Genomic DNA, 12,762 nt, shown 5'->3' with positions numbered 1-12,762 from the left:
AGAGGGAGTTGTATGATGGAATCACGCATGCGATTACCATGCATGCCTTTACAATGTGGCAGTTACAACGCAGTACCGTTACCACGCATATGCCTTTACCACCCATGTCTTTACAATGAATATGCCTTTACCACACATGCCTTTACAACAAATTTTATTTTAAAGGCATGATTGGTAAAGGCATATGCGTGGTAAAGGTTACGTGTGATAACGGTACCTGCTTTGTAACTGCTGGCACCCGCCACTGCCCCTCCCAGGCCCGAGCCCTATATATCACTCCTCCTTTCTGCCCGAGCCCTGAAAACCATCTCGCCTCCGGCCTTGAAACCTAAAACTGGTATCCCTGACCTAAAATACCCCAGCCCCCTGCCCTGAGTCCTAAAACTTGGCCCCCAGCCCTGAAAACCACCCCAGCCCTGAGCCCTAAAACCAGCCTCCCAGCCTTAAAATTACCCTAGTCCCCTGCCTTAAAACCTGGCACCCAGCTCTGAAAACAACCCGACCCCAGCCCTGAAAACCCGCACCTGCCCTGAAGCCTAAATTGCGGCCCCCAGTCCTGAAAACTACTCACCAAGCCCTTTGACAACCTGATGACTTTTTTCTTTACCTCAAACACCCCCCCCCCCACCCATTCGGTACAAGTCTAGAGGGCTGACTGCTTGTACCACGCATATTCCTTTACCGCATTTACAACAAAAAATGTTGTTAAGGCATGTGTGGTAGAGGAATATGCGCGGTAATGGCAGATGCATGGTAAAGGCAATTGTGGTAATGGCATGCATGCCTGAGACTGTGTTATACATTCTGTTTCCCACAGAGGGTGCAATGTGGAACATTGTGCAAATGGTAAATGTGGGTGTGTTGGCAGTGTGTGTTTAAAGTGACACTCTGGTGAAGTACGGAGAGACTGTAGTATTGAACAGTGTGCGCAGACTGAGTTTGTGTGCTGCATGTGGGAATGCTGTTTGTAACATGGTACATGAGCTCAACAGTACTAGACAGTGGAGTGTGCTGTGAATGTCCATTGAGGGCAGACGTGCCTGCACTATTACATTACATGGAGGACCTTGGGTCCCATTTTGGGATGCCCAAGCCTGCCTGGTGAAAATGTTGAGGAATCTCCCTCAGACAGAATTGTATATTGTTGCATTCCTGTAACCTGGATAGGACAATCACTCGATGGGGGGGAGCCAGGCTCTCCCTGTGCATTTCAAAGGGCTCTTTGATTCAGTGCCAGATTATAAGAAAGGGACCTGGACGCATTTCAGGAAGAGGGAGATGGGGCTTATAAGAGAATCATAAAAGGGTTGCGTTGAGAACCCAGGATTAACCTTTGCTGCACATATCACTGTGGCTGACATCCAGGTGTGAACTCTGGTCACTCCCATGGATCTTGCTGTGGGTTAATCAGCTTGTGAGTCCTGCCTGCTGTGACAGACATCTTTCAGAAGGAAAGATGAAGGGGAGCAATGTCCATATCAAGCAAGCAGAACTCCAAAATAAAGCCTCAATGGTCCAGACTCTAAATCTCATATTGTGTCTGGAAAAGAACTATAAGTAGGGGAGTCTGAGACCCCATACTTTGTCATCTACCGAGCAGCCAGCTGGGCTGCCTGAGGAGGGGAAGTTCTGCAAGACTTCTGCCTGTGACCAGGACTAGGAGCCTGGCCTGCTAGTCTACCAGCTGGGTGAGGTGACATCACCTAGGGAAACCAAGACCACCTGCTCTGGAGTATGAGAGGCAGTACCTGTCTGCTTGCCAAGACCACTGTGCCCATGAGGGAGAGGAGCATGTTTGAGTGAGCGAAATCCAGAGGAGAGCCAAAACGTGTGCGGCTACTGAGCAAAGGCAGAGGAGCAGTGCAGCATCGATCGGGCAGTCGCCTGTGTGCAGCGTTGTGAGTTTGATGACCCTGTATGCCACGAGGGACCTCCGTGCACCAAAGACAAGAGCCTAATTGATCAGGCCATCACCGATGTGCAGCGTTGTGAGTTTGGCGACCCCGTAAGGCAGGAGGAGCTGCTGAGGACAAGTGCTGCATCGATCGGGCCATTGCCCTTGTATAGCATTGTGGATGTTGGTGACCCCATATGCTAGGAGGGGCCGCCATGTGCCAAGGAACTGTGTCGCATCGACCAGGTCATCCCCCAGGTGTGGTAAGTTGCTGGGAATCTATATGCCAGGAGGGGCCACAGGAAAGGCAACCAGAGGCCAGCGTGACTCGACAGTGAGGTTCGTCGGAACATCCCCGTATGCCGGGAGGGGCCGCTCAAAGTGCTGAGGTACGTAGGTCCTGGTTGTTGCTTATGACTCAAAACTGCTGCTGCAACCAAGATGAGAGAGACTTTTTATCAGAGGAGGCCTGAGGACAGAGGAGACACCCTCAGAGCCCCATCGGAGCAAGGAGATTGCCCTCATCCCGGAGCATGGAAGAAAAAGACTTACCGTGTGCGGCTGGAGCCGGAGCAACTCTGATCGTCAGATGCTAGTAAGCATGGCTCAGGAGAGAGAGCGTGCAGCTCAACTTTGACAATCAGGGCCAGGACCGTATTGCACCGCTGCCAGGTTTTATACCGCCGGAGCAGGTAAGCTGAAAACTGGGCCTACCAGGCCCCAAGGGACATACCACTTTTGGTTTTTGCAACCCTACTTGACTCTAAATGACTACATCTTATTGACTGAGTCCGAGAGGGGGAAACCCCATGATGGTGGCCTAGTAGTTTACATTTCCTGGAATTTGCTGCATGTGATTGGGGAATAACAGCACACCCGGTACATGGGAACTTGGTAGCATGAGGGGGGCCTGACAACAAGTGTGCCTACCTCAAGGGGCAATGTGTTATTGCTTTTTGAATGTTGTTTATCTGTGCATGCGTAGAATGACAACTAAAAAAGTTCTTTTATGCAAAATAAGTATTTGACTGGACAAGTAACCTCTGCATGGCCCGTGGCCCCCTGAAAGGGGTTCAGACAATTGGCGACTAGCGGTGGGACGCCTAACTTTTTGGGAGTCGAAAGATACAGCGGTGGCATTGGCCATTTCCAATTTGCAGCAGTGTTGCAATAAGTCCTGGCAATGGAGAACACAGGGTAGCGAATTGACCTCAGCACCATGTCCACAATAATTTATGTAGGGACAGAGGGTGGAGGATTCCCAGGAGTAGGGGCAGAGAGGCCCTTGCTAACTTCATTAGATACCAGTTTGAGATAATGGCTGAAAGGGAGTAGGCTGTAGCTGATTCTGTAGAGAGAACCAAGGTAGGAACCCAGGAAGAGTGTGCTGTGGATTCAGGCCCTAGGATCCCCTTAGCACAGATATATCCCAGACACACACCAAGCGTGTCCCCTAATGCATTTTCCAGAGTTTCACAAAGACACTCACCACCTTTAGTTTCTAGAATATCACAGGTGTGTACACCACCTCGAATTTCCTAGGGTACCACTGTCACCGCATCCAGGAATAAATCCCTTGGCGTGGGGGTGGGGGGGGGGGTTGAGTCTGGCAGAGACCAATGAGCTTGCTGTAGGCACTTCAGAAAGCTAAGGATGATGAAGATGAGAAAGCTAGAGTTTGAGAGGGAGAAGCTAAGACTAGCTCATTGGAACAATAGGAGAGGAGGCAGAAGAGACAAGAAGAGTGGGCTTGGGAGGGGAAACAGAAGGAAAAGGGAAAAGAGCTGGAAAGGGTAAGAATAGCCCTTGAGAGAGAGAAACATAGGATGGCAGCAATGACATCTCCATCTGGGATAAGTATCTCTACTTTCAGTTTAGGCCAGGTTTTGACCAAGGATCTAAAAGATCTTGCGTATCTGTAACTGAAAGGCCAGGATATTTTGGAATGGTTTGTGAGCTTTGAGGTTGCTTGTAAGGCGCAGGCCTTGAATAAGGTGTCTAAGGCCCCTGCCTTAATGGGGCACATGTCTTATGTAATATGACCCCTTGAGTCTAATACCTATATGGCAAACTAATAACATCCAGTTTGTTGCATGAGGCTTCAATAGGAAGACTGTAGTGCAAAGACTGTATTCAATACTCAGACATCAAGCAGCGAAAAACCATGCTCTAAAGCTGGTGCACTTGTCAGAGATCTGAAGAAGGCGGTAGAAGATACAATGACAGTTCAATATTTCCCCTGCCTTCTACTGCTTCCCTCTGATGTCTACAACTTGGCAAGAAGGTGGGTGAAGCTATCCTGCCACCCACCATTGCCTTCCCTGCAAACAGCAGTGAAACTATTAAGCATGAATTATTCATCCAATCTTCTGAATGATCAAACATAATAATAATAGAATACGTACCTTAGCTTTAACTCCTCGTTGAACAAAAATCTTGATCTCCTGCAGACCTCTTTCTCTGTTCCGTAAATCAAATTTTTCTGAATCATGTCTTTGAAACAGGAAAAAAAAGAGTTACTGAAATACGTGTGGTGTTAGAGAGGTGGAAATTTATGCTTGCACTAAATATGAAAGCCCCCAGTTAAGTAGGGCACTTCTCTTGAAAGTAGTATTTTTATCTCAAAACATCGTATTATCTTTCAAAATGGTGGACACAAACCACCACCCCCATTGGACCTCCAATAAATTATACTTTATAACAACATCTGTATAGAAAAAAACAAAAACAGCCAACAAGCAAATTTTAATAAATGAAAAATATAAGTGCAAGCTCACTGTGGTATCCACCATCAAGCACAAGACCAAGAGTTAATAAAAAGTATAACTTATAAACCAACTTCTTTTTTAACTTTTCATTTAAACCTGCTTTTTGTGCTCTGGTTGGCATAGGGCTTCACTTATATAATGCTTCCATTGAAGTTCTTAATGATCACAGTTGAGTCAAGGACAACTGGCATACAAAAACAGATCAACACTGATATAAACCATAGTATGAGAATGATATACTGTGCTTTCCCAGAATTCTTCCTAATTGAGTGTACAACCCCTTGAGCTCAGCCTAACTAACGCAGAAGAAACTCACTAAGTGGCTGTTAGAAATGGGATTTCTGGTTGGCTAGGGTAAGCACCTAAGCCAGGCAGAAACTACCACTCTGGTCAGAGCAAGGGAGTTACACACTGAAGATAACCCCTGCTCACCCACTTGGTAGCTTGGCACGAGCAGTCAGGCTTATTCCAGAGGCAATGTGTAAAGCGTTTGCGTAACACACTCACAGCAGCGACACACTAGGCACACCACAAAAGAAACTCCACATAAGGTTATATAAAAATAGCCTTTGTATTATCCATAAAACAAATCAGAGCATAATCACATATATACACTGTGCCACCTGGCACTAGGTATCACTTTACAGGGGATTATATACATAACAGGGCCAATCAGGCCACTGTCATTACCATTAGCATATAAGTAGTAAAACACAACCAGTAACTACTGCTAACATCACAGGTAGTATACACGCATTATGCATAAGTCACATTTAGCCTGCAAGGAATGTACAGTCCCAAGGATCTGACGCCATTTGAGACGCACCTATCCCGCACCAGGAGGCGCCAGGAGGCGCGTAATAGACAGCACCGGGATCCCGCAGCACGGGAAGTCCGAAATACCACAGCCGTGAGGGGAACGGTAGCCTGCAAGGAACGTACAGTCCCAAGGATCTGACGCCTTTTGAGACACACCTATCTTGCGCCAGGAGGCGCGTTATAGCCAGCACTGGGCTCCCGCAGCGCGTCAGAGTCCAGTAAGGCCGGGCTGGGCCACCCCTCTTGGTTGCAGACTCCGGTGACTCTGGTAAAAACTGTGGGTTGGTCTTACAATCGTTTCAGTGTCGTATCTCGGTACTTGTTTGGAGAAACTTGAACTCCCATTCTCCACGCCTCTTTCTGCAAGGGGCTTAATGGTTGATTTGGCATGTTCCCCTTATCCGGATTAGTGACTGAGTAGATACTGAGTGGATTTTATCATACACAAAGCAGTCTGTCTTCAGCCCACAGTTTATTATAAGCCACGTGGATGATACTTTCTCTCTTGGTTTATCTTGACTGAATGTGTCTTGACAGATCTATGCACAATTTTGGACTAGATTACTAACTGATACTGTTTAGCCTACTTCCCAATATTCATAGCAGTGAGCCTACTGGACTTAAGGCTCACCTGGTTCTCATATTGTATTTGTATTGCATTTCCATATTGTAATTGTCTTCTACACTCGAGGATATTTGTATTTTAGAAGTTTGTTCCTTCCCATTCCATCATTGTGTTACTTTGCCAATAATCATCATAATGGGCAAAAGGAAATCATGTGAGGGCGATATAGGAGAGGGAAAAAGGAAAAAATTAAAAAGGGGTCAAAGAAAAAGCCTGGTAGAAGTGCAGGGAAGGGGTTGATGGACAGAATAAGTAATCTTCCGACGGAATGTGAAGTTTTATTAGACCCCTCTCAATATGGTTCTACAACTGATAGCTGCACAAAGCAGAACGGAGAAAGTGGGCTCACAAAAAGGAGAATTCCAGATATGTTTAGAAAGACAACTAAAAGTATTGACAGTCAGAACTCCTCTAGCCCACCTCCCGCAACTCCAATCATAGAAATACCATCTACCCACCAGGCCATGAGCATCCTGGCTGCCTTTCCGTGTTCAAATAGATTTGATATTCTAAAAGATCATTCAGCGGCAAAGTCAGAGACCGTTTTGCAAATTGCATCCACCCAAGATGGCAGGGAGGTCGAAATGAGTGTTATGATTCCTAATAGCGAGGATCTTATTGGGTCAGGCAAAGAAAATGGCTCAATAGGGCAACAATTATGTTCATCACAAGACCCCACTGCCATACAGCTAACTGCTATTATGACCGAGATTCAGAGTCTTAAGGTCTTTATCTGTAATCTAGGGGATTCACTAAGCAAGGCACATTCAGTTATTGTCCAGGTTAAAACCACGCTAGAAGAAAAATCTCAAAACAGCACAAGCATGACGGGGAACATATCCAGGAAAAATCAGCCAGCTATTAATCGCCATGCTAAAACATCGACTGGCGTTAATAACGAAGGAAGAAATCCCTTAGCAAGTTCCATAACTACGGGATGACTCTATCTTAGACAGAGGATTGAAAGCTAGGTTCACAAACCCAAACTCCCGACTTCAAAATCCCAATATCATCACTGTGATTATCTAGGATTAAAAAGATCCTGTCGGCCCAAAGAGAATCCCATTAAAATTGTACAAAAAAATATAGTATATATGACAAAGGTCCCAAAACAAACTGGCAGTACCTATAGGGAAGATACTGATACACTCCCCAACAAATGTATACAGTGGATAAGGCATGTCAGGGGCTGCCGCTCAATAATTAGAGAAGACATCCTCAGGGTTGAACGACATTCGTCTCCTGAGTTATTGTTGGACTATATCTCACTGACACTCCCTCACCGTTATATGGTAGAAAATCTTGTCGATTTTGATATTCGTACACATAATATCACCTGCTATGGTATTCGTATCAAACTTAATCCCCCAGAACCATCTATAAACATGAGCTTGTCTTCAATGAGGGAGATAGATTGAAGGTATCTTCCTCTCGCTGACGTTCCATCTACATATGTTAGTCTACCATCTGTCAGCGAGATTAGTGTTATCCCACTCACATCAGTTCAACCATACCTAGCCTTGCATAAATTAACTCCTAAAGATCATGTTCTCGAAAAAATGAAGGAGCAGGCAATACAAAGGACCTTGGTAAATAACAAGAATATCGAAACATTAAATTCCACTGCCAGTTTAAGATTTCAATCATGGAATATAGTCAGATTGCCTCCCCAGAGTGGCACACATTTATAGCCAGTATGACATATGTGTCTTTCAAGAGACATGATCAGTGGAGCCCCACTTCAAACCAGGGTACCTAAATTATTATAGTAAGGCTACGTGTGGGGATAAAGGAAGGCCCTCTGGAGGATTAACAATCTGGGTCAGGCAGGCACTAAACCTAAAGATTACCGAATTGTCAACTATGTCTAACGATATTTTAGCCATTAGAATGGCTACGGATTTGTGTGGGATGATTGATATATATAATATCTATGCCAGAGGGTCCAATGGGGTAAAGAGATAGGAAGCCCTAACCATCCTTGACAAACTCCTTGACCATCTGTCTAAAGAAACTCAGGTGATAGTGGCTGGTGACTTTAATTCAACTTTTGAACCACTTCGGCATGTTGATCATGAACTGACAATGGAGGAGGACGAACAATGGAGAATCCCCAATCTTGCGCTGACTCCAATTAAAAGGTGGACTGACGTAGCGATTCAAATTAAATATATCTGCTTAGGAAGAGGGCTAAGGGTGGCAAATGGAAGAACCCCCTCCGATAGGCATGGGGCCAATACCTTTAATAATGGACGATATATGAGTCGCATTGATTACATGCTAATCAGTTTAAAGATTTGGCACACACTCATAAATATGGAGGTTTGTGATCGCCTGTAGAGTGACCACAACCCATTGTGCTCAATTTTTAAATTGTTGACCCCACACGTAGACAGCTCCTATGATATACAGCTAATCAACCGCGACCAGGTGTCTACCAATGATAAGAGGCGACTTAAGTGGGAAGTTATTTCGGAGAAACCACATATTTTGGATGCTATTGCAACTGAAATTAAGGGTGCAATTTCTGACTTAGAGTTATTGCAATCTTGCCATGCTACTCTCGTGGAAGTAACTGCATCCCATAATACATTCTTCTCTAAATTACAACCCCTCTTTACTAAAGAGAGTAGGGCTAAAAATACGCCTAGATCAAACTTATGTCATTAATATAACAACGAGTGTAAAGAAGCCAGGAGTGATCTCACGGACGCAATTATACCTAGAGAGTCTTGTTGTGTCCGAATAGCTAGGGTAAAGTATAGGAAGGTCCAAGCCAAAGAAAAAAGGAATGTGACGAGAAAAGGTGGCAGGATCTAAGAATGGCAAGTGCTAAAAACAACACCCGAAGGTTCTGGACACTGGTGACATGGGGCAGGGAGGTCCCTCGAGGAGAGCCACTAAATTATGTAGCACAAGACAAAAGGGTGAGCCATTTTGAATCCCAGTACGCTGTTGACCCTGTAGAGGAGAGCGCTCAAGTGCTGCCCCACACCTATTTTATTAATGATGCTTTTAATGTTACTGATGTCAACGTAATTTTCCTGGCAGTTTTGAAGGGTATAGCGCCAGGGCTGTTGCTTGCTAATGCCATTGCTCGTGGAGCGCCTATACCAGATTCCTGGAAGTGGGCAGTGATTATTCCAGTGTATAAAAAGGAGACAAAACCCTTCCAGGAAAGTACAGGCCTATAAGCCTAATTGACTTCATACAGAAAGTAATTGCACGGTTGGTGTTAGGAAAAGTACAGGAATGGATTAAGGATCAGGACATCCTCACTCCCTTACAAGCCGGCTTTCGAGAGCATGTCAGCACGATAGATCAGGTATTTAGGTTTAGATTAATATACTGGCGGACTGTGGTTTTAGGAAAGGGCAGCATGTACGCTGCCTTTGTCAACCTGAAGCCAGCCTTTGACCTGGTCTCTCAGAGCAAACTCTGGGCTGTGCTTCAGGAACAGGGGATGCTGCCTCAACTGTTATCCCTTATAGCTCGATTCCACGAAGAAAACTTTGCCCAAATACACTGGGGAAAGCAGGGAAATGTTACCGCTCCCTTCCAGGGTGTGCGACAGGGTTGTGTTTTGGCCCCTACATTATTCTTGCTTTTTATTAATGGCGTCGGCAAACATTTATAATCAGTCCCCACTGACGCCCCAACCCTTGCAGGTATCAAAATACCCATTTTGATGTTCGCCGATGATACGTAGATAATGTTTAAAACCCCAAGTGACTTGCAGAAAGCATTAAATCTTTTTGGAAAACTTCTGCACCACTCAGAGTTTGGAAATAAACGTATCTAAAACCAAGTTCATGGCGTTCAACCCACATAGAACCTTTAAAGGAGGAATACTTTTGGAAAATCGTTTATTGGAGCAAGTAAATGCTTTCACTTATTTGCTGTTGCAGAAAGATATGCGATGGAGCTGCCAAATTAATGCCGCCACACTAAAGCTCCAACAGCTGTCAGGTATTTTACAAATGACTTCAATGCTTCTCTGACCAAGCCAATTACCCCAGTTTTACAAATATATGAAATGAAGGTTGTGAGCTCGGTATTATACAGGGCAGAACTCTGGGGTCTAGAGAACATGCCACACCTCACCGTAGCTGAAAATCGTTTTCTACGGCATATAACTGCTCTTCCACAAAGCACTCCGACACTGCCTTAGTTGATAGACCTTGGCCGTAAAGCGCTAGTTGATCATGCAAGGTTGCGCCCAATTTTGTATTGGCGCAGAATCTGGAGCACAGCAGAACTGCTACCATACGCTGTAGGCCTTAGGGATATAATTAAGGCAGACACTTTTCATAAGATTCGCTGGCTTTGTGAAATCAGAGAATTATTGATAAACATGGGCATGAAAGATTTATGGGAAAACCCCATGAACAATCCAATTCCATCTAAAGAAACTGTAAAAGAAAGATACTGGAATATGCTCCATTATAATACCTACAATAGATGTGATAGCTCAACGCAATCAGGGCTTTTCTTAATAGTGAAACCCCGACCTAAATTGGAGATGTACTGGGATATTATATCCAAACCTTATGATTGGAAGTTGTACTTCCAGTTTAGAGTGGGGACTTTGCCTTTGCGAACCTTCACGGCCAAGTGGGCAAGTGAGGGCAATAGTAAATGTCCCTTTTGAGATAAGTGTGAAGAGTCTTACGCTCATGTTCTCTTTGTGTGCCCAGCATAAACAGCTCCGCGCAAAGCGTGGTTGGCTCCATTGTGCAGATTGCTGTCTACCAGAATATTTAGCACTGCAATGAGGATATTGCGAAATGATACTCTCCCATGTATTGCAACAGCTGTAGCCAAGTATCTGAGCTGGATGTGGGCTATAAGATCAAAATCTCTTTTAACCAATTGATTAATCGATGTCTGGCATCTATGTCTGCAGCTTATAAATTTTAATCATTGTGTACGCTTAATTACCTATTGTCATTTTTTATCTAATGCTTTATTCTAGATGTTTAATACGATTTTTAATCAAGTGTAAGATTGATGTGTATTTATTAATCCTTTTATTGTATTTTTTAAATTATTTGCACTGAAACTTTTTGTAACAAAAATGAGTTTTATTAGATGTATTTCGCTTTTAGGACATTTATTTGTCGAATAAAGCTTTTTGGATTGGCATAAATCACATTAGGCACACATCCTAAATTTAACCAATTGATTAATCGATGTCTGGCATCTATGTCTGCAGCTTATAAATGGTAATCATTGTGTATGCTTAATTACCTATTGTAATTTTTTATCTAATGCTTTATTCTAGATGTTTAATACGATTTTTAATCAAGTGTAAGATTGATGTGTATTTATTAATCCTTTTATTGTATTTTTAAAATTATTTGCACTGAAACTTTTTGTAACAAAAATGAGTTTTATTAGATGTATTCCGCTTTTAGGACATGTATTTGTTGAATAAAGCTTTTTGGATTGGCATAAATCACATTAGGCACACATCCTAAATTTAGGATGTGTGCCACAGTAACACTAGCAAGGTGCACACATTACCTTAGGGCCTTACGCCCTTACCGAACACCAGGTGGTCCCCCAGGCCATCTGGCCTTATCCTCGGGGCCCATCTTGAGCTTCCCCGCAATGCCCTATGTCCCAAAAAGTCAGGGCTTTTCCTGGCTGCCGATGCAGCACTCAACTCTGGGCACAATCCTCACCTGGGGAGGGGGTGCAATTCACCTTGACCCTCCCCAACCATATATGCCCCACGCTGCAGCTGTCCGCGATCTGGGGGTGCAGCTATATGGACAAAGATCGGCACTAACCCCACTCACTGGGGCTTCTCCTCATAGGGGGATCACCACAAGCAGGCAGCAACAGGGTGCGCTTCGAACCCCATTCACCGGGGCTTCTCTTGTGCAACTGGCACAAATCGGCACCAACAGTGTGTCCTGGGGAGCACCACTCACCGGGGCTTCTCCTCCTTGCAAGGCCAATCGGGCCAGGTTCCGGAGCTCCCTGTGGCCCCCGATGGTGAAGCACTGGATGCAGCGACCCGCGACCATGCAAGGGGGGCTTGGGGGGGGAAGGCGACCGTAGGGAGTCCCCACCCCCGGGCAGTTTGGGAGGGGGTGTGTGTGGGGGGGGGTGGGGGGTTTGCTGGCCCTGCGCGACCTTTTTTGAATTTGGGCTTGTTAGTAGCATAAATGTAGCCCAAATGTAGCCCAAATATAGCCAAATACTGCCCAGGTATAAATACCTTGGGCGCCTGCTCCCGGCCACCATTTTAGGTTTGGTGACCTGGTGGCCGGGAGCTAGGATAGTGGCGTGTTTTTTGTCCGGTTATAGCGTACTGTTAGTGGTGGCAGCGGTTCCTTTTTCAGTCGTGAATTTCATTTTCAATGGCGTCCCAAGATTACCGGGTTCTGGAGGCCCTCAGGCTGTTGTCCGAAGCAGGCCGCATGGATTTGGTCGTGGGTGAGGTGGCGGGGCCGTCGCGCCCTACGCGTCAGGCCTCGGCCGGAGTAGCGGCTGCGGTGGCTGCGTGCACATCGCCGAAGCGGGTTAAACAAATGCCGGTGAGTGAACGGGGCCGCCCGCGTTTAAAAAAGGCAGCCCTCGCTCGTTTCGCTCCGCCATGTGGGTCGGGTGCGGCGGGGGGGGCGGGGATTGTGTCTGCGGGTGGG

At 45.5% G+C, this 12,762-nt stretch overlaps 1 protein-coding gene across 1 annotated transcript in view; it reads right to left on the bottom strand.

The window, feature by feature from the left end:
• Positions 1–12,762, bottom strand: part of LOC146854282 (protein mono-ADP-ribosyltransferase PARP12-like) — a 1,246,301-nt gene that overhangs the window by 429,385 nt on the left and 804,154 nt on the right. Inside the window, exon 5 of the mRNA XM_085652063.1 lies at positions 4,300–4,387. Coding sequence (XP_085508189.1) covers positions 4,300–4,387 — 88 coding nt within the window. The remainder of the gene's footprint in view (positions 1–4,299; positions 4,388–12,762) is intronic.

Source organism: Triturus cristatus, chromosome 4_1 (genome assembly GCF_964204655.1).
Source record: "Triturus cristatus chromosome 4_1, aTriCri1.1, whole genome shotgun sequence".
Lineage (NCBI taxonomy): Eukaryota > Metazoa > Chordata > Amphibia > Caudata > Salamandridae > Triturus > Triturus cristatus.
Note: the sequence above shows the minus strand (reverse complement) of the source record. Positions and strands in the feature narration are given on the sequence as shown.